Source organism: Dasypus novemcinctus, chromosome 4 (assembly GCF_030445035.2).
Source record: "Dasypus novemcinctus isolate mDasNov1 chromosome 4, mDasNov1.1.hap2, whole genome shotgun sequence".
Taxonomy (NCBI): Eukaryota; Metazoa; Chordata; class Mammalia; order Cingulata; family Dasypodidae; genus Dasypus; species Dasypus novemcinctus.
The window spans coordinates 22,321,177-22,344,563 of NC_080676.1; the positions used below are offsets into that span (position 1 = coordinate 22,321,177).

Below are 23,387 nucleotides of genomic sequence, written 5' to 3' on the forward strand. Positions count from 1 at the left end.
TAAATTGATGATACACTGATTGGACAATATATTGTATGAAAAATCCATGATAGAGTCAAGAGGTAGATTTACACAATTAAAAAAAAAAGATTTGCTGATATTCTTTTTTAAGATGGTATTTGCTACTTTTGTTTTTCAGGGTCGTTGCTCCAGGGAGAACTGCAAATATCTTCATCCACCCCCACATTTAAAAACGCAATTGGAGATAAATGGGCGCAATAACTTGATTCAGCAGAAGAACATGGCCATGCTGGCCCAGCAAATGCAACTAGCCAATGCCATGATGCCCGGTGCCCCATTACAACCTGTGGTGAGCATATTTCAGTCCTCATTAATTACGTTAGTAATTTCCTGTGCTCATGTTAAGGCAATGATTGCACTAGATCATGTGAACAGAGGTTAACGGTACCGGTTGCCTAGCATTTTCCAGCAGAGCTAATTGTTGAACGGTGGAACAATTTTCACACTGCAGATATTCATCTTCTGGAAAAATCATGTGGAAATTTAAGTGATAGCATTTCTTTTTCAAAAATTTTCTTCAAAATCAATTCTATAACTTGTAGGTGTTAAAATGTTTTTTTGCTAAAATGGGCACCAACTCATCAGAACAGTCAATGTGCATTTTCAGGCCACCTTTAACAGTGATGACTTTTAAATTGGTACAAGTGGTCTTTAAGTTTGAGAAAATTTCTCCCTGTGCTCCTTCCTTGAAGAGAATCCTGTTTGTATGTGTACTTCTCTTCCTTGAAAAAGAAGCCTTTGTTACTCTTTTAATACTTGAGTTGAAATTCTTTCTAAGTTAAAATGCTTGGAAAATTCTGACAGTGGTGAATCACTCTCATGGGCTTGGAAGTCTTATTGCCCTAATCAGAAGGGGCAGAAACTCCAACAACTTTTAAAAAGGGAACTAAATTTGATAAATTGTGGATAGTCATAGTATTTAATATTTGCTGAGTATTGTATGTGGATAACTGATTTTTAAGCATACAGATGTATTTAAATATTTTTAGATATTTTTCGTGTGTGGTAAATGACTTTAATAATCTTCAGCCACATTTATCCATAACTACATGAGAGATTAATATCATAATTAGATTTAGGTTACAAGTGGTCTTTTGATGTTAATTGTGGCATAATAATTCTATGTTTAAATGCATGCTGAAATTTATAATGATCAGAATGGATGTGTCAGTACTTTATATCAGTATTTTATATGCAATAATATGGGGTCATAGGGATGTGAGAACCCCACTTTCTCTGGGTTCATATACTAATTTTTTTCTAATACATTTTAACACCTAAACTCAATGTTAATTGTTAATCTCTCTTAGAACTTAATCTAACAATCATTCCAAAAATGACAAGGGGTGGGGGGTGAAGATTGCATTTTGAGGTGGGAGGGATCTTCAGATTACATCAGCAGTGATAGCAATTTTCAGTACTATGCAAGTGAGCTGAGAGAACATTGTCATTGATTCTGCGTTTCTTTTAACCTGTATTTTTTTTCCATCATTGGAAATTCATTTAATAATATGCTATCTGCAATTTAATATATATTTGACAGCAACTAATTTCACATTTCTGTATAGTAATAGCCTGATGATTTCCATTTTGGTTAAAAAAGTTTAGTTAAAATAATTTTTTTCTTTAAAAAAAAAAATGTGGAACCAGAGGTTGCCTTTAGCATGTAGCCCTCGCATACAATTTCAAAGTTCTGATAAATCCTTTAGCCGGCTACTACAATAGCTGATAGAAGATCTCTCCTTGATGTGAAATACTTTGTTGTACTTAAACATTGAAAACTGCTCACTGCCAGACTCTAGCCTCTGTGGCCTAGAGCAGCACTGAGATGAGCAAGTTTGGTTCCCAGGTTGAAGAGGACGTATGGGTCATGGCAGTGAGTTCCTCCTTGCTGTGAAGTCTTGGCCCATCTCCTGAGCTGATCCTTGAACCTTACTTCCAAGGTCATTCTTGGGTCATTATATGCTCAGTTCGGGGATAGAATATAAACCTTTATGTTCATGTCTTTAAAATACTAGAAGCAACTATTTGTTATTTATGAAATCACAAAATCACAGATTTATGAAACCATCAGAAAAATAACCACATATTTTGATGTGTTTGTTGGAAAATTCTCTGCTTAGAGAAAGCATTTGTTTTTTACTAGTTGTGAGCACATTCAAGTTTTAGATTCATTTTCCCTCTTATGACTATGTTTGGATGTGGAATTGCCCTTCTGTTAAAGGAATCCTGAGATCATTGTCTAAAAATATACTCTTTTCAGAGTGACATTTTTGTAATAAGTGTAGAAATGACTTTAATTATTCAATTTTAAAGCATTTGCAATATACGTGACCGTAGAGAAGGCTTTAATACAGGAAATTTGCCTTCAAAATCTCACCTGAGTCTTTTTGATCTGTTTTGTAGTTGGCCTTATTTTGATTAAGATAATGGCATGGAGATTTCAGAAATAAATGGTATAGTCATGACCAGCCGTTTACTGGGCTTTTAATGCTGGGCCTACAAATAGGGATCATAACAGAGGTGGAAGCAGCCCAGTAACAAACATGAAAAAGGGTTGCCACTCAGAGAGGATGGCTGCTAGCACAAATAGTGTCTGAGGGCATGGCATGAACTTGGATCCAAGCCAGGTAGTGGTGATATGGAAGGAGATAATCCTCTGGTGGATCTATAACCCCAGAAGGGTCTGAGCAGTGACATGGCTTGTAGTCAAGTAGGTGATACCATCTTGGATCTAGTAGGTCCATATGATTTGAAAAAAGGATCCCAAACTGTAGCTGTTGTAACAGGGAGCGGGGAGAGGGACCTAGCAAGGTCTGAGCCAACTTGGAAGTACTGAGTATTGTGCTGGGCATATCCTGGGCAGAGCTTGATAAATGTTTGATGAGTGAAAGTGAATTAAAGAAGAGTTTCCCTAATTCCAGAAACTCAGACAGAGGTTCATGGAAGTTTACCTATCCCAGAATCCAAAGGAAGAACCAGAACCAGAGCAAAAGTCCATGTGTAGAGTCTGGAACATAGAAGGGGGCATAAAGGTGAAGAAGTTTTAACATGCTATTGGCAAAGACAGCCAGGGTCTTGACTGTTGAGATCAGGACAGGAAACAGTTATTGTGTCATCCAGTTTGAGTTCTCATTTTTCATAAATTGTGAGATAGTGGCCCTCTAGATTAAAGATCTTCAGACACTGGTCTGGCTTTGGGAATGCAGGAATTTATAAGATAGTTTTTTGTTTTTAGGGACTTTATTAGATTGTAATGAATGTCAAGAATCAGAAAGAGGGGGAAACGGACTTTGGCCCAGTGGTTAGGGCGTCCGTCTACCACATGGGAGGTCCCCGGTTCAAGCCCCGGGCCTCCTTGACCCATGCGGAGCTGGCCTGTGCGCAGTGCTGATGCGCGCAAGGAGTGCCCTGCTACACAGGGGTGTCCCCCGCGTAGGGGAGCCCCACACGCAAGGAGTGCACCTTTAAGGAGAGCCGCCCAGCGCGAAGGAGAATGCAGCCTGCCGAGGAATGGTGCCGCCCACACTTCCCGTGCCGCTGACGACAACAGAAGCGGACAAAGAAACAAGACGCAGCAAAAAGACACAGAAAACAGACAACCGGGGGAGGGGAGGGGAATTAAATAAATAAAAATAAATCTTAAAAAAAAAAAAAAAGAATCAGAAAGAAGACAACACTTTGAAACAAAAACAGTGCTATAGGGATATTTACTGCACTTGGCACTTTTTGTATCTTAAATCCTTATAGCCACTCTTTGAAGAAGGTAATGCTATTCCAACTTTATAGATGAAGATGCAGAGATGCACAGAGGTTAAATAACTTGCCCAAGTCACTCAGCTAGTGTTAACTTTCCTAGTACATGAGCTTCCTTTCAAGGCCATTCAGATTTCAGCCTCTATGCTAGGAAACACATCAATTAGAGACATACCTGCCACCAGCCAACTGTGGATCTTTGGTTGATTGATACAAATAATTTGCCTGCCTTCAAAATAGAGTGAGGAATTAGAGTATTACCTGCAAAATCCTAACAATCTTATAGCATAAACATAATTACTCCTATTTTATAAGAGGAAAAAATAAGTAATTGAATATATGTGTCCAGTTTCTAAAAATTAACACAATAACTTATGAAATAATTAGCATTCATTTTATTATATATAAACCACTAATAAAATGTAAAAAGATCATTTTTTTTCTCTTAACCTTTGGTCTTTGAAGACAAATGGGAGAACTATAGTGTTCAGTTATCTAAATCAAAAAGGTTAAACTTCTGGATCTTTTTTTCTAAGTATTAATTTTAAAAATTATTTTGCCGTGTTCTGTCTGGTGTAAAGGTAATCTGACCAGAAATGACAAAATCATTCAGCATACCACCCGCCCATTTAACCAAAAATAGACGGCATCTTGTGGTTCACAATCTGGAGGTACTTGGTGTATTTTTTTATCCATCCCAGAAAGGTGTCTCCCAGACACTCTCTTGGTTCCAGGCTGCCTTGAGCTATATGACTTGGGTGGAATTCCCTATGCATTTCATGAACTTGATAGCCTAGGGATAGATAAATTAAAAAGTTCTTGGTTTTAGCTACGGTCTGGGGAGCTTCTTGCTGCTCTCGTCACCTCAGCTTTGGTGCTGCCTGTGTCCCAACCTTTGTTGGCGGTCATCTACAGAATGCTTTGAAGTCATCATTTGTCACACTTCCAAGAACACCTACAATTCTTAAATTGTTTTTCAGTGCTTTCCTGTCCAGTTTATCCAGCTAGTGGTTGAGGCGAGGCCATTCCATCCCAGAGTATTTCTGGTGAAATGTTTCCACATCAGTCATCCTGAGTCGTATTTCATCCATCCTGCCATTCTCACTGCCTGTTTCAATCAAGGAGCCTTCACTTCCTCACACAGCCTGAGAACAGGCCCTGAATTTTAGGAACTGTGCCATGCTTGGTTGACACCTTTTTACTAGGAGGCCTAGAAATGAGTCTTCTTTATGTACATGTTCATTATTGCAGTAAATCTTGATTGAAGGATAAAGTGAAAGTAAGAATAAAGCAAGTTGTCATTTGAAGCAGGGGTTTTTAACAGTATTTTTTATACTCCAATCATATGTTACCTTTGAAAAAAATAAAGACTGTCATATTCATTGGTTCATGACTCCCATTAGATTTTGGTTCTGTGTTTATATTCAAAATATTTGTTTACTGAGACTAGTTATAACTCTTGGTAAAGCTCATACCTACCCAGAAACAAGGCTATTTTTGAAATGTTTATTGTCAGAGTGGGCGTAGCTCAGTGTTTAAACACCTTCTTCGCATTTACAAGGTCCTGGGTTCAGTCCCCAGTTCCTCCTATAAAAAAGCAAAACAAAACAAAAATGTTTATTGTTTATTTTTCCCTGCTTGCAATTTTAACCTTTACATCCCACACTCCCTCCCCCCCTCCCCCTCCCCCCTCCCCCACACACATACAGAGGTACAATCTAGGAAAATTTGACTTTAAAACTTTATGTTCCATGAATTCCAGTAGAAACTGACTTTATAATATTTGTTATATATACTTTCTCCATTTGATTTAAAAAATGCAACCTGTTTCACATAGGTATTTTAACTAAATAACTGTCCCCTATAATATTTGCCACATTGCAACATTATCGAACCTTAGGAAATTCAGTATAAAAAAATTGCAAAGCAAAAATAAAGTAAAAGCAACTGAACTTTTCAAACAAGCATATTAGAGAAAGTAAATATTGAATTTTGAGTTAAAGGGCAGAAATAGCAGTAAATCTTTTTTTTCTTACTATTCAAATATCTGTTCTAGAAAATACTTAATGCCTTTGCAGTGAGTTTTTGTAGCAGAGAAAATTGTTAAGCAAATGTTTTTAAGGGTACCTGTACAGATGTCAATTGCAAGTTATATTTAAGTGAACAAAGGGAAAGGGCAAGGCAAAAGCTTGCTCTCTGGGAGCCTGTAGCTTGGCTAGATATAGGAGAGAAAGCCAAGTAAGCACACATGGTGATAAAAGCTGAAGGGGTTCTGGGAGAAAGAGGAAAGGCCCGACTCTTCATAGTTGGGTGTGAGCAGGTCAGGGGAAACTCAAGAGGAAGAGTTGTGGTTCTTGAAGCATGGTTAGGAATTGAACAGGTGGAGTGGACATTCACTGTGGGGGAGAGACCATGTACCCAAGAAGAGCGCCTTAAGGGACCATGTCTCCTTTGGGAGACCTCATGTGGAATCAGAAATCTGAACGTATTTCTGTTTTTCAGAACAAGGAAGCTTACAGTGTATGGCATTGGAATCAGCCAGGACCTTTATTTTTTAATTTTTTATTTTTTTAAATGATTTATTTATTTCTCTCTCCTTCCCCCACCCCAGTTAGGACCTTTAAAATATAGATACTGCTCCTGGGTGTCCTTCCTCAGAGATTCTGATGAGTGGTCTGGGCATTCAATGTTTCAGTTTTCTGGGTGATTCTAATGGAAAGCCATCCTTAAGAACCACTGGCTTCAGAACCGCATGGAATCGGGACATACCTGTATTCAATTCTAGGTATTTCCAAAGCTCTCATTTTGTAACAGTGAGCACATACTCTCTCTGAGCCTGTTTCCTTCTCTGAAAAATGGGGCTAATAATACCCACCTTACAAGGCTGTAACTCAGTATAGTCTCTTCAAGCATTCATTCAACAAATGTTTACTGTGTGTCTCCTCTGTGTTAAGCATGGGCTGGGGATTCAGCAGTGAACTATACAGATCTTCCCCCAAAACAAAATAAAAAACCAGAACACTCCCATTTGGAGTTTATACTCTAGTGTTACGAAGATTAAATAAAACACAGGTAAAGCAGTTGGGACAATGCCTGGCACACAATAAATAGGGAATTACTAGCACTATTCATATTTGTACATGGTTAACATTGAATAACATTGACATTTATAATGAATCCTGATTACCTTAGTGGAAGCAGAATGCCTCACTTAAACAAGTGATTAGCCCATAAACTGCACCAGAATGAGTAAGTTTGCAGTTTGTTTTTTTTTCTATGGAGGGTGTTCACTGGCAAAAGTAAACCAGCTTTCCTTGTGCCTTAAAGGAACAGAGATACCAGTAAATCATTATTACAAGGATGTAGTTAGTATTAAGTACAGGAATTACAGAGTTATACGTTATCTTGTGGATACTTCAGAGAAAATAGGATGCCACTTGGTGATATCATTGCTTTAATATCCACCTTTAAGATTCTGCAGAACCCTCTGCAGGATGTCTTTTGAAATGGAGAACTGGCAGTGGAGCAGTTCAGCTGATTTAGTCATCTGATTAGGTGACTGATGGGGCCAACATTGACTCACATCCATCAAGGTGCTCTTTAAAAAGAGGATGGAACAAATTTACAAAAAGTCAAAAGAAATGCAAGAATGTTTCATTTATTTATTTATTTATTTATTTATTTATTTATTTATTTATTTATTTATTTATGCAGCCTTTGGAATCAAGTTTCTTTCAAAGTATAGAGCTATTATTATAGATTGCTGGCTCAGAAAATAGCTCCTCTAATCCTGAGAAGGAGCAATTTGCGATAATGCTTTGGTGAATAGTTGATGTTTCAGATTTTTAAAAGCCACTACAGATCTAACTTGGGGACAGTCTCTAAAAGTCTTCGGATTTGAGTTTGCTTTGCTGAATTGTCAGAAAATCAATTCAGGTGACAACTCTATAGAAACAATCCAGAGGGAAGATTGTTGCCCATTAATAAGATCTTTATTTTTGTGAAATAAAATTATTCTTTTTATCTTTCAAGTGCAAATGCTACATTGTATGCATTTGTAGCTCATGAATGCATTTTGTAGAGTGTGAATGCATTTTATTGGCTACTGATGTTATTTTATTCAAGTAAGAATGCTTTTTTTCCCCCCTCTCAATCAGTTTGAAATTCGACCTCTGCTTCTTAGTAATTATAGTGGGCTTTGTACAGTGACACATAAACATCTCAATAACTCCCTGAAGTATATATTAAAAATGCACTCTCTAAATACGTGTTAATTCCAAGCTATATCATGCAAAAAGGAATGATATTTACTGACTTCTGTTCTCTGTATTCTAAACTAGTCTTTTAGTCCTCTATGCTAAATTTCTTATAATTGTTGTTTCTAATATAAAGGCGAGAGTGCTGATCTGACTGGAATATCATATACTGTATGATATCCATCTTATCTCACAGTGTTTAATGAAAGAGTGTAAATTCAACCCGAGTATTCCTGAGTAGAAATTCAAGTTCAGCATGCTCACTCTATAGCTTGCCTTCTTGCTGCTGCTCTGGCAGCCAGTGGGCAGTGGAGCGGCATTAACTCAGCTGCAGCTCAAGTAACTGTTGGTGGACAGTGTCCTGAGCCCCAGTTCCCGACAGATTATTGACTGTTGCTATCTGAAACACACAGCCAGTTTCCTGTTGCCCTTGGCCAGCTGCTTTGGGCAGAACTGGGGCTGGGGATTAGGCGTTGCTTTAGGCCACTTTAACAGGCAAGAACATTCAGTCTGGCAGAGTAGCTCATCATGGCATGTTTGGAGTCATAATTATTTTACTTTTAAACTGTCAGTGTAATCTATAGTATATTATGCCTTCTCTCCAGTGAATCAAATTGTGGGTTAAATATTCTATTTATCACTTTCTTCATGGTAAAAATATGTATGTTAACTACAAAGATTTTATCCTAAACATATCCCTGAGGTCAAATGAGCTGTGCATCCTAAGGAAAAAGTTTCTGAACCTCGGCACTGTTGATATCTTGGGCCAGATTTGTGGGGCTGTCCTGTGTATTGGATGCTTAGCAGTACCCTTTTGTTTTAGTTTGTCAAAGGTTGCCAATGCAGTATACCAGAAATGGGTTGGCTTTTACAGTGGAAATTCATTAGGTTAAAAAGCTTACAGTTCTGAGGCTGTGAAAATGTCCAAATTGGAGCATCATCAGAGATGCTGTCTTACCAAGGTTGGCTGCTGGCAATGCTGGACGCCTGCCACATGGCAGTGCACAGTGGTGGCTCTGCCAGTCCCAGCCTTTTTCTCCCTGAGCTCAACCGTGGGTGATCACAGGCACATGGCTGGGTCTCCTTGCTTCAGCTTTCTGCTCTTTCAGCCTCTCAGGGGGCCCCTCTCCATTCCTCCCTGCTCCACTGGTTCCAGCCTCCAGCCTTGGGGACTCTCTCAGACTCTTGGGATTTCTCTCTTTTTCTGTGGCTTTTTTTATGTCTGTGGCTTGTTCCTCCCTTTATAAAGGACTCTGATAAGAGGATTAAGGTCCATCCTGGGCTATATCCTGCTGAGCAATCTAATCAAATGAACATTTACTCATCTAATCTAATCGAAGGTTCACAATAGGTTCAATTTAAGAGTATAATTTCCTGGGGTCCATATAAAAGACTCAAACCAACACACTCTGACATCTACCCGCTAGATGCCAATATCACCCCCTCATTGTGACAAGCAAAAATGTTCCTAGACATTGTCAGATTTCTGCTGGGAGGCTAAATTGTCCCAGGTGAGAACCACTGCCCTAGGATAAGCAAATACTTGAATTGCATTTTACTCTTTTAAATATAAGATGATTTTAAAAAATACTTCTTTTGTGCTATGGAATTACTGTTGTACTGTACACTTTATATTGCATAAGACTACTCCAAAGCTCTCTCAAACAATAGAAACAGACACTAGGGTCGCCTAACTCCTAATTCCTATCAGAGGGAAGGATTAGCTGTATTTTAATATCGCTTCTATTTTTTTAAAAAAATTATGATTCTATTCTTCCTTTTCTCTGGGTAAAAAAATAAATAAAATTTTACCTTAAAGGACAAGATCCCTTTTGCTTAAAAGCTTATGTGTTTCAGAGGTGGAAATTATTACACAAAGCATTAAAAGTCTATGTTAGACTTTAAAAACTGGAAGCAAATTGTGAAAGTATGTTTCAGAGAAATTATTTAATTCTACTCAACAGCAAATATATTTTAGAAATTTCTGGGAGCAAAATTGCATATTAACAAATAGAACCAACCCACAAGTACCCATTAAAGCATTTCTGGCAGGGATTCTGTCATGTAACAAATGGCAGCACCTAATAAAACTGTATTTTCTTGTACAATTGTGTAAATTTCTTAAGAAGTGTTCTGCATTTCCATTTCAGGCAGGCTTCTCCCTGGTAAGGTGAATTTGTTGTTGAATGTCTCACAGCATGGTAGGTCAGTGGAACATTTATAATTTCCCCAGGAAAATCTGCCAAACACTTTGTCTTATGTGCTCAGAAGGAATGGTGTCATCATCACATATCATATATCCCATGAGATATATTCACAGTTTACATTAACTGTGAAACTCTGTTATCCACTGGGAGTTCTGCTTTATTTATTCCAGATAATAGGACACTTGCAACCTATTAACAGTTGTAAACAGGTCTTTCCAGTGCCCTTGACATAGCAATTATGAAATGTGTTTCTTAGACAAGTTTCTAGATGAAATCAGGACAAGCCTGGAGATTCAGTGACCATCAGAAGTTTCTGCATTGAATAACATATCTATTAGTCAAACAAATTATGAATATTACAGACCCTAAGCTTCAAAATTCCAGTAGAGTATTAATGGATATATATCCTGATCTGGTTTAGAAAAATGTTTATTTGATGAGTGCTTATTTAATGGAACATACTTATCTTAAATGAGAGTAAATAAACTCAGAATTAAAGGGAGGAAGGGAGAAAAGAAGAGAGGAATACATTGTGGATAGGTGATGGATTAATGGATAGATAGATTATATAGGATAAAACTTTGATGTGAAGTCTGCATATTAACTTTTGCTATTTCTTTTATTTTTTAGCCAATGTTTTCAGTTGCACCAAGCTTAGCCACCAATGCATCAGCAGCCTTTAATCCCTACCTGGGACCTGTTTCCCCGAGCCTGGTTCCAGCGGAGATCTTGCCGACAGCTCCCATGTTGGTAACAGGGAATCCTGGGGTTCCTGTACCTGCAGCTGCTGCAGCTGCTGCACAGAAATTAATGCGCACGGACAGACTTGAGGTAGGAAGTGGTTAGCTGGTTTCCGTATGTACTCCATTCAGATCTGCAAAGTGCATGTGTGTTTTTACCATTGTCTAATAGGTTAAAAAGAACCCCACGCAGAGATTTTGGTTTCATATGTGGACATTTTGTTTATATTTGACTAACAATGCTTGTAAAAGCCACAACACCGCTTTTTTTAGGATAGTGGGTATGAGCTTGGACTCTGGATTCAGACTGCCTGTTTCTTCATTGTGCCTCAGTTGCCTCATCCTTGATATGGAGATAATAATGGCATCTACCTCAAAATGTTGGCATGTAGCAACTGCTTCATAAGTGTTTCTTGGTGTTGCTATCAAGAACAACATGTTCTATCAGTACCCTAACTTATTCTCATACTAGCATTTTGAAGATTATCTAGTCATTATCTATAAACAATTTTATGTTCTCCCATAAGCATTACAACTTTTTGATTGAAATATCAAGTCCATTTTGTTTGTGAAATAATGCTCTTAAGAAACTTTTTAAATAGGAAATTATATGATGCTCTGTGTCCTAGTGGCAAGGATAATCAGATGCATGTGCTTTACTGTTGGTACATGAAAAAAGAAATTAAAGGTGTATTTTTATTTTGAAGTGCTTATTCAGAGTTCTAGCATGACTGAAAATTAATGGGTTTGGTAAACTGTTTATGTAGGGAAAAAATTGGCAACATTTCATGTATATTGAAGCCATAAAACCTGGCACCGATATTCAGCTAAAGAATAAAATGATGTTTTAGTCTTCTCCCTGGTTAGGATGAGGCAGTATTTAATGCTGAGTTTTGCATGCATTAATTACTAAGAAAGTAGCAAAATAAGGCTGTTTTATGAACATTATTAACTCCAATAATTTATCAATTTAGCAGGAATTTAGTTAATAAGCACCAATTTCTTATTTATTAATTTCTGTTCTTTACAAAGGATCTTACCACCACCTTTTCATAGTAATAACAGCAGCTAATATTCATTGATTGCTTACTCTATACCAGAACAGTGTCAACCCTTAACATGCGCCGCTCCTTTAATCCTCAAACAGTCTTGTGAGGAAAATACTGTTACTAACTCCATTTTGCAGAGAAATAAGTTTAGATGAAGAGCTGTGGATTACTTGTTCAAGATCACATGGGTAGGATGTTCCAGTGAGGTATGAACTCAGAACTCAAATTTTAAACACTATATTCCTCTGCCCATCCCTTGCAGGTGACAGTACAAAGAGGAGGCAGAAAATTTTGGTTCCTGTACTTATTTTTTTTTGAGGTTTTTGTGTTTCGTATTTATTTCTTACCTTTCACTGAATGTTTGGAGAAAGGGGCCACTGGCTAAGAAAGTACCATAAATAGAAGTCAGAAAGGACATTGAGACCTGTTTCCAAATGCAGCCACCGTAATGATTCAGGGTAACTCGGTGAAGTTCACCATTCATTGCATACCCTCTGTAGACCAAAAAAATCTACTATCTTCTAGAGCTACACCTGGACTTTGGTGTGCTTTGTTATTGCACAGTTGCTCTTGTTCATTAATGAGCTAATGCTATTTACAGATAAATTAGAAGGAAATTTAAGAAACTTTAAGTGTTTTTAAATTATTGCATGCTGAACACATGAGTAAATCTTGGTTTCCTAATGCATAATGGTTGATTGATTCCTGGGAGCCACATAGGCGATCTGAGATGAACTTTAATGAATTAATTATTAATAGGAGGTGATACTCAGAAAGCTAAAAGAATGGAGGCTTTAAAAGGCTGAGCTGTATAGTTAGAACCTTCTAAACTAATCTTCCTACAGTACTAGGTAGTCTTTGATTGTTATATCTTGTACTGTGTGAAATTGAAATGAGAACTCTAGTCTTTTGGCTTTGGGTTTTTTTTGTGTTTTTTTTTTATTTGTGAGGCGCTACTTAGTGTATTTTGTTTCTCTGTTTTCTTTCTTTTACTATAGTCAGACCAAATGGCTACTATTGCATTGACAGTTACTTCCACTTAGCCTCACTTCCACTTATCTTACTCTTGTTAACAGGATCCATTATCATAGTGCAATTTGTTAGAATATTTAGCATATTTAGGATTTGCTAAAAGGGCATCTTGATACTCTGTGCTTGAGATTTTTAAACTCCTATCTTCAGGTTATTTCCCTTCATGATAATTTCACTACATTGAAATCTAAAAGACAAAGCAAAAATGTACACATTTATTTACTAATTGGCCACATTTGGTTTTCTGAAGTTTCAAATCTATAATCTGATTATTCTCTCATGGAACCCTGCAGTACATTTTGAATTCTGAGTTCCTTCTAATGTAAAACTTTTCTAAATAAGTTAAAGTACTGGCCAATTATTCTTGCTACTTCTTTCCTTCATTTCATTAAAATTTGCTAAGCAATAAATATATTTAAAATACTATAGATTATCAGTCTTTTGGTTCTTTTATAATTGCTTAGAATTGACACTTATTTATAGCAACCATTGTGGCATTACAAAAAATACTAAATTAGAATACAGGAATCCAAAGATTAGTGCTCATAATGTTGCTATTCTTGTTCTCTGGGCCTCATAATTTTCACTTATAGGATTAGGACATTGTACCTGACAATCCCTAAAATCACCTCCAGTAAGAACATTATGTGAACTGTCAGATATTTTCTCACTTTTAATACTATACACAAGTTATTGAAAAATTTAGTAACACACACTAATAAGCTTTATATCAATATTTATGTTATCCATTCTTTGTTGGGTATCATTTACAAGATTTTGTTCCCACATGCTTTCTATACTCTACAATCTATTCAAATTTTCTCTAAAGAGGAACAAATTTCTTAAACATCAGTCACTGAAATGTGGCTTTTAAAATGCCTTTTGTGACTTTGGGAATGTATTTCCATAATTTCCAAACAGCAACTTATTTCCAATTATTATTTTAAGAAATTATTAAAATCTATAGATCCTAGAAAACACTGAGAATATTAGTCATATCCTTCATTATGAATAGTTGATAGAGAAATCATTGTTTGAGTTATTTTGAGGACATATGGTAATCTTTGATAATACAAAAAGGATCTATTATTCTCAGATATATTCTACAATATCCAGTGGAGAACTATTGAACACCTTTCAAGTCAGATTTTATGAGGAATATGTTTGAAACTTTTTTTAACAAATCAATTTTATTGATACATATTAATCAATCATAAATCCATCCATAGTGTACAATCAATGGTATTTGGTATAATCACATAATTGTGAATCTTTTTTATTACTGTCTCATCATCAAGTAAGAGATCCAAGCCAGAACAGTACCAAGCTCATAATTGCTGCCCAATAACTTGTTAAATAAATGAGTCAACCAACCAACCAGTCAATTAATTAAACAGAGAAAGATACATGCCCTTATTCAGGGTTTAGAATAATCCAATGAATAGATAAAACATGAGTAATTAACTTGTGGAAAATTTTCAATATTGTTAACATTCTCCTTGGGTACATGTTTACGTTTTGAGCATTCCTACTACAATATATTACATCTTGTTCATATTTCTAGACCTTGACTAGTTTTCAAACTTGCACAAGATTAGAATCACTTGGGGTGATTGTTAAAATTGCAGAGTCTCATCCCACAAAGACTGATTCAATAGGCATGTTGTGTGGGGCCCAAGAGTTTTTTTCAGGTCTACCTGGCAATTCTAAATGCAAATAATCTACAAACAGCCGTTTCAGAGGATGCCTACTATTTAAGCTTCAACCTTTCTTTACCTCATGTAGAATTATTTTAACTCTGAATAAAGAATCTGACTCTAACAGTACACTTCACATTCTACATATAGTTAAGTTGTGTAGGAGACTGTACATAATATCATGAAACATTTTAGGTAAACAGTGGTGCTTTTGAAGGTAACCCATATCATGTAGTACCCAAAAGACAAATCAGTTGCTACCCCTTTCAGATGCTGACAAAGATATTGACTTTCCATTTGGTTAACTATGTAATTTTTATATAAATACTCTATAGGAGAAAAACAAAGTATTCCAAGAAAGATAGGCAAACCACTTGAATTCTGATAGTTTCAGGTGGAGTTTGCATGTTTTAAAATTAAGTTTTCTTGTTCTGAAAGTTTTATTCTATGAGGTAATTCAAGCCACTGGATACTGTATACTTCCATTACTTATTGATTTTGAAGAGTCCAGTGAGTGTTTTCACATGGGCAGAAAATATATACGCCTTACTGACTACACAAAAAAAGAATATTTAAAGCTAAGTGAGGATACAATGATAGCAAAAAGCCTGCCTAGTTAGGGAATTAATTCTAAAATCAATTAACTAAGGTCATTTTCACTAATTAGCAGAATTTTAAAATGTGAAGATTTCATCCTTTTTGAATTGAAAGTACAGATATGTAATGTCTCTTTGTATTAGATTATAAACTCATGACCAGCAATGCTATGGACACTTTGATAAAATTGTTGATTATCTACTGTTTTTTATATTAGTTCAAGCTTAATAGAAAACGAAGTCCATGGGGCTTATGGTTGAGCAACTTGTAATTATATGTCTTTCAATAAATTCCTTAATATTGGTCATTAGGTTTTAAATTGACTTCCAAGAATATTAAAATAGAAACAGTTTCCTGTTCCTTGTAATAATTTGCTCTCTGTTCCTGCTTTTGGATGTTATTCTCCAAAGGTGGCTTAGTTATATATAAGAGTATGGTGAGTATAAAACATACTACTTTAAGGAGATCTCTCCTTACAGAACTTGCAAAGGACTCTCCATTTTTGAGAAAGTTCAAACATGGGCATTCATTTCCCTGAATTCCAATGTCATAACTTACAGCATGTTGTTGAATTTAATACTGTTTATAAAACCTATTATTGTTTTGGTCATTTTGAAATATCTTTGTCATGGTTGTAAAAAATAGACGCACAGTTGTTCATTTTAAATAGATTTATAAGGTGTGTTGTAAGCTATCTATGCATTATTTTAGTTAGTATTCTTGACCCTGTTAAGGAGGTATTCCTGCTGTCTTCATTTTAGAGAAGATGTAACTGCATTTCAAAGATATTAAGAAACTTGGCCAGTATTCCATAGCTTCTTAGTGGCAGAAACTAGAACCCACAATTTCTGACTCCAAACTCCTTTTTCTACTATACCACTGCTATTTAATTAAAAAAAAAAAATAGGTTTAAATAGAATTAATTTATATTTTTTCAGGAACTTTTTTAGATTTTTTTTTGAATGACTAAAGTTTATAATTACTCCATAGATATTTTTAATGAAAGTTGAATTTAGTGCTTAAATGTCCTTAGAGCAGGTCTTCATTGAAATAATGACTTTGATTGTAAAGACATATTATTCTGCTTCTTTTTCTTTTTAAATTTATCTCTCTCCTTCCCTCCTGTTGTCTGTTCTCTGTGTCCATTCGCTGTGTGTTCTGTGCCACCTGTATTCTTGTCAGTGGCACTAGGAATCTGTGTCTCTTTTTGTTGTGTCATCTTGCTGTGTCAGCTCTCCCTGTATGCATCGACACCCCTGGACAGGCTGTACTTTTTTCACGCCAGGTGACTCTCCTTACTGGGTGCACTCCTTGCGCCTGGGGCTCCCCTCTGTGGGGGACACCCCTGCGTGGCAGGGCACTCGTTGCGCTGCATGTGGGCCAGTTCACCACATGGGTCAGAAGGCCCTGGGTTTGAACCCTGGACATCCCATGTGGTAGACGGATGCTCTATCAGCTGAGCCACATCCACTTCCCCATATTCTTCTTATTGAAACATATTATATGTTTACCTAAGTAGAGAGAGTTATTTTAATCTGGACTTGAAAACCATGTATATCAAAAGCTATAAAAAGTATTTATGTTTGTTGACCCATTAATGCCATTTCTCAGAAAATAATAAAAGAAGTCTATAGGCATGATTATATTCTTTGGATTATTTTTTGTAATGTGGGGAAACTGAAACACCTTCTGAAAGAGTTACCTATATTATACATCTATTTGATGAAATTTGATGCATTCATCAAAAGTGATCAGTCTGATACTATTTGGCAAAATGAGAAATCTTTTATGCTGTAGTATTGAGCAGAAAAGGTCACCAATTAGTAGCTATACCATAATTATTATAACTATTTTAAAAATATGTGCATGCAGAAGACTAGATGAGCATAGAAAACAGAACCATAATATTGTTAGGATTTTCAGATTAAGGCAATTTAGCTTTACCTTCTGCATTCCAAATTCTCTAGATAGTAAAACTGTCCCCCCCCCCCACGTTTTTTTTTTTTTACAATTTCTCATCCCAATCTGAATTGTTAGGTGAAATTTATTGAAATGATGTTTTTCACTTATAATTTTCTACCATAATACTGTATATCAGAGATTTATTTTGATAATATGCATAGTCTAAAATTTTCTTGAGTTTATCAAGCCAAACCCATATTCAAGGCCTCGATCCAGTTTTATCAGTGGTGATTATTAAGGAAAATGTATTTCAAGCCCTTTGAGAAGTTTGTTCTGTTCAGATAGGTACCCAACAATCCAGATACATATTTATACATGGCAAACTTTTGAAGCCTCTCTGAACTGTAGCTCTAACAAGTACAAGTTTTCATGAAAGCATTTTTATTTCATCTTTATTTTTTCAAAGGCAGTAATATGTTGAGAACAGCTATTTCAGTTTCTTCTGGCCCCATTTCTTATACAAGAGCAGTCTTAAGGTGGTAAGAAAAAACTAAAAATAAAAATATGAAACAGGTAAAAACAAACATGCAAAAGAAATTGACTGAAGTCTTTGAGACCTCAGAAAAGTTGGTTTTAGGATAAGTTCTAAGTTAATTCTTAGTTATCAACTCTTATTTAAGAAGTCTTAGAATTTTTGCTATATTCTTCAAGAGAGTAAAGAGCATACAGTTGTATAAACTGAATATCCTTAACCTTTACAAGCCACACCCCTGTGAGCACACACAGATGAAGCCACGTGGAGAGGGATGAGGAGGAGAAGTGTCTTAGAATGATCATATTTTATGCAACCTGAATTTGAGTTCATATCACTGAAAAAAAAATTGAGATAGGGGGAGAAATGGAAAGTCAAAATCAACCCCAGCATTCAGACTGTATTTTGGGAGAATGAGGCTCAAATTTCTGGAACCATTACTAGAATAATAAGTATACTTTGGTCCATATTTGCACTGCCCCGTTTTTTCATTCCTCTTTCTTGATGATTTTGAGACAGTGATGCCCGCTCTGCTTCTGATTGAGAGGGTGCTTAGATCCCATGGGGCAGATGGATAGATCAGTCTTGCTTGCAGTTGTAGATACTCTGTTTTGGGGAATGGTTATTGCCCATCATCATCCTTTTGTTGGTTGTCCTGCATGAGTCTGATGAACTAGAGGGTAGGTGTTGACAGCAACTCTGCTGAGATTTAAGGCTCACCCAACATATAAGCAGCCATAAACTTTAAGTCTCTGAGACATGTATTTAATGGATATAGTGCTAATTATAGGTTCAAATAAATGGGGCAGAAGAACCATGTGTAGGAAAATTATAAATGAGTCTAACTCTGATACAATGGGGCAGATGGATTATCATATATTCCAAGATAAGCCCCCCAGCAGGGTGTTGATGACTTTATGGGGTTGTCCATGTTGCCTGTAGTGTGGAGATGTCTCAAGAGCCCTCAGGAGCCCCTCTACTTGAGGCACTGTTTACTGTGACAGTTAGTGAGAGCCTCCTAAGAAGTGTGTAAGCATAACATTTGGAATGACCTCCCAAGTCACTTTGAAATCTTTGAGCCATAAATACTCATTTGTATTTAACATTTTCCTCTTTTAGTCTAGGTTTTTTCCCAAATGCATTGTTAGTTGGTGCTTGGTATTAATTCCTTGGTGCCTGGGAGGCTCATTCCTGGGAGTCATGTCTCATGTCGAGGGGGAAGTTATTGAATTTATATGCTGAGTTTCGTTTAGAGAGAGGCTACATTTAAGCATCAGGGAGACTTTTAGGAGGTAACTCTAAGGCAATGTATATTACTAGGCTAAGTTGATTTTACAGGAACAAGATTCGTAAGTTCAAGCACCATTATCAAGGACCTGGTGTATTGATCTGTCTTCCTTTGCTAGGCACTGCCATTATAGTCTAGAGATTCTTACCATTATAGTCTAGAGACAATACCCCATGGCCACATGAACACATATGTATTATATAAAGGCATGCCCCAGTTACACCCCTCTCCACACATCCCCCAGAAATAGCATAATTGTTGTTAGAAAAGAGATCTGTCATTTTAATAGTTTTTGAAGAAACTATACATAGACTAACTGTAGATCTTTTCTTGTCCATATGACAGGGCAAGATTAATAGAAAAATATGGTGTTAGTTTACCTGCTGCAAATTCCTTTGCTAGCGAATTCGAGAAGGAATGACCATTACTCTGAAGACTTAATAGCAGTTTTGACAGATCACTTGTGGAACTTGTGCAGTTTCCGACTGGTTGAGGTTGCATTGACATAGATTAGTTTAACAGAGAAGTAGTCTTTTGATAAATGCCATAGTATAAATGTAGCATAAATTTCATGTATATACATAAATAGCTTATATTCTCATTTAATTTGCCTGTGTCTTCTTTCTGTGTTGGTGAGTAAGTTAGAGGTAGGGACTAGGAATCTGTTTTGGAATGTTCCACAACTGATTCTGTTGTCCAGCCAGAGTGTATTAGTAATGTGGTCACATTTGCATTTCAATATATTTATAATAAACTCCTGTGTATCCTTGTTTTCTTTTGTTTGCAAAATATTGTAATGAAAAAAACACTTAGAGTGTCGTATAACTGTCTAAGTTGTTTTTGTATTCTTAGCATAGTATCTCTCAGAGTGGCACATAATAGTTATTAATGTTTTTATTTAAATAAATTGAATGAGGTGATGAATGGAGATGGACCATTGCCATATATGTTGACTCTGAAGCCAAATGAGTGTTTTAGCTAGCTTGAAGTCTCCAAACAGTGCAAGGTATCATTTGTAATATTTCTTTTTAAGTTGTAGCATGATACAAATTGTGGGGTCCTTCTTGGGAAGTTCTTTCCTCTTTGTGGGATATGAATATAATAGGACTAAACCACTGGGTTTCAGTGTAATCATTTTAGTTACACAAATCCAAGAAAACCTTTGCTTTTCAAATCATAACAGGTTTACAGTTTCTCTTTCTTAATTCTCCAGAATGAAAGTGCTCAGTGTCTGCATTTGCCTAGTTTGGGAAAGCTACTTGAAAGCTAAAAACTTGTATCCTTGAGGCAAGAAGTAGGAAAACCAAAATGTTAAAAGGACATTCTGTGTTTTAGATGGCCCTCTTGTGGTAAACAGGCCAAACTACCCAAGAATAGATAAGAGCAGGCACAGTGACAAACTTTAATAGTGTCAAATGGAGCAGATGAATGGGAAATAATCCATTTTTACCTTATGCCGAGTGTCCCCACAACAAAATTGACACATATAAGATGGACAGGCAATAGCAAAACTAGTCTTTTAAAAATTATCTACTTTATATAGCTACCAAGTGACTCTCTAATGGCTAAAATAAAATAGTTCCTAGAGGCATGTTAGTAAAAAAAAAACCATAAAATTTTATTTTTTTAAGCCTTTCATTTGGAAATAATTTTAGTTTTATAAAAAATATATGTAAACAAGAATTACTGCCTGCCCTCCACCCAGTTTTCCTGAATAGTAGCATCTTACTTAACCGTGATGTCATTTATAAAACCAAACATTAGCATTGATATATTGCCGTAAACTAACCTTCATACCTTAGTCAAGTTTACTGGTTCTCCTACCGATATACTTTCCCTGGCTCCAGGATCCATAATACTTTTAGTCATCATGGCTCCTTAGCCTCCTCCAGTCTGTGATAAGTTTTCCTTTTTCTTTGTCTTTTATGAGCTTGGCACTTGGAAAGAGTAAAATGTCCTTTGATGTGGGCTTGTCTGATGTTTCCTCATGATTCAATTTAGGTTTTGTGTTTTTTGCTTGTATGCCACTGAAGAGATGCTGTGTCTCTTTCAGTGCATCATATCAAGATGTGCATGATGTCATTATGTCTCATTACTGGTAATGTTAACTGTGATCACTTGGTTAAAGTGGCATGTGCCAGCTGTCTTCAGTATTTTCCCTTTGGTAATTAATGAGTATATCAACAAAATTCTAGATTAGGTGCTTCACCATAATATCATAAATATGTTTTTTTTTTCTTGGGCATTTTACTGAAATGGGGTTATGATTTGTACGCTAAACTAGGAATTGCTCAAGTTATTTTGTGCCCTGTTTACGCATTATCTTTTGCCCCATCATCCATAGCCCTCCATTTCTGGTCTTACACTGTAAGTTATGGTCTTCAAAAAAGTTCTGTTTGTCCTTGTTGACTGAACCCTGTGCACTTAATGACCTTGTAGGTATGTCGAGAGTACCAGCGTGGCAATTGCAACAGAGGAGAAAACGATTGTCGGTTTGCTCATCCTGCAGACAGCACAATGATTGACACCAATGACAATACAGTCACCGTTTGTATGGATTACATCAAAGGGAGATGCTCTCGGGAAAAGTGCAAATACTTTCATCCTCCCGCCCATCTGCAAGCCAAGATCAAGGCTGCCCAATACCAGGTCAACCAGGCTGCAGCAGCACAGGCTGCAGCCACCGCAGCTGCCATGGTGAGTAGGGACATTAGCTCTTTCCTTGTTAAAATTCAAAAAAAGCAAAGGGAACAACTATAACTGAATACAAGCTGTTTGTTTATTAACTTTCTTTTTAAATTTTGCTGAAGATATGTTTGTTCAGGTAACCCAAACAATAAAGAAGTTACCATGCACAGAAGTGAGGGTAACTCCTCAAATGGTTTAGATTGCTCCTATCCTTGGCCTAATACTCTTAATACTCTGTCTTATTCCGGATGTAGGGTTTTCTGAAACTTCTGCTTTGTAAAGAACCACATGTCTTCTTTTCAAATTAACGATATTGCCGTTTCAGTCCTCTTATTTCTGTGTGCCATCTAATCAGTCATTGTTACCCTTCGGTGTGTTCTTTTGCACATCAAGGCTCTTTATGTATATCTTGCTTTTAACAACATAATCTGGAACTGTTTAGGAGAATTGCTTTAACGAAATTGTTTTTTAGCATTAGCTACAAGATTTTGAGCAGTGTGCTATCTAGATTGTCTTGAATAATACGGTGGCATAAGCATATTTGTAAAATTACAGAAGCTTGACTATGCCATTAGGTACAGAGTAGAAAAAAAGTAGTACTCAAGGAGTTAGAAACTGGATCATTTAGAATAGATGCTGAACTATATTCTTAAGATTAATGTTAATGTCATCTAATAGCTGATTTTAATGAGTCCATTCTTCTTTGCTTAGCTGTTTTAATGTTGTCCTTTTTTATGTAAATACATATCTTAATCACTAAAATATTCATTAAAAATATCACTGTGTGATATTTCATAGCATAGTAAAACAACCATGAGAGAGGTCTTTTCTGTGTTTATGGATACTTGAGCAAAAATACAGAACGCGGACTCTCTCCTCTCTTCCTTTCACTCTTTTTTTTCTGTTAGAGTATCTTGTTTGTAATTAACTACAAAGAGGAGTTATCCTCCCAATAACAACTCAGTAGTGCCTTTATTGTGCATGCTTAGTCTTGTTATTCGTTGTATATGGCATTCCGATGATTTGTTTTTTTATTTGTTTTTTCTCACCTACCCAAAAATGCACTGCTGCCCCCATGATGCACCTCTGCTTGCTGTTTATGTTAATGCGCTTGAACCCCACTGGCCCATTGCCATCATGTGCTCGCTGCCTGCTAATTAAGACTCAGTCGGCTGTCAAATCACTGAAGCGACCCCTCGAGGCAACCTTTGACCTGGTACTATGACCTTTCACCTTTTAGCTTGGCATGTAGCTTTATTGTAGATACAAGTTTTTTTTTTTTAATTTATCAATTTAAAAAAATATATATATATATTCCTTTTTTTCTGTTATAAAGTTGTAAAGTACAATGAAAAACTGAGTGTGGTTTCCTGACAAAATACGGAAAGACTATAATATTAGTACATGGACGGATATCATACATGAAAGATTCCGAAAGCCCAGCAGCCCACATTCAGTTTAACTACATTGTAGAATGTTCTAATGAAATACCTGGAGGACATTAAAAGTGTATTTTTGACTGTATATTTATGTGCCTGTTTGGTTAGCATGGCTTTAGTGGTAGAATTATATACTATTTAGTTTTTATAAGTCAGTGTTTAAGGAAAAAAAAAACTTGCATG

The 23,387-nt window shown here is 36.3% G+C and overlaps 1 protein-coding gene across 22 annotated transcripts in view; it reads left to right on the plus strand.

Moving 5' to 3' along the window:
* Nucleotides 1–23,387, plus strand: part of MBNL1 (muscleblind like splicing regulator 1) — a 208,091-nt gene that overhangs the window by 166,395 nt on the left and 18,309 nt on the right. For 13 of the 22 annotated variants that reach the window (XM_004478814.4, XM_004478812.4, XM_004478815.5 and 10 more), the window contains 4 exons: nt 140–310; nt 10,871–11,071; nt 21,517–21,774; nt 22,928–22,981. In XM_004478814.4, coding sequence (XP_004478871.1) covers nt 140–310; nt 10,871–11,071; nt 21,517–21,774; nt 22,928–22,981 — 684 coding nt within the window. The remainder of the gene's footprint in view (nt 1–139; nt 311–10,870; nt 11,072–21,516; nt 21,775–22,927; nt 22,982–23,387) is intronic. The other 9 variants (XM_058295166.1, XM_058295168.1, XM_004478817.4 and 6 more) reach the window with 1 other exon arrangement.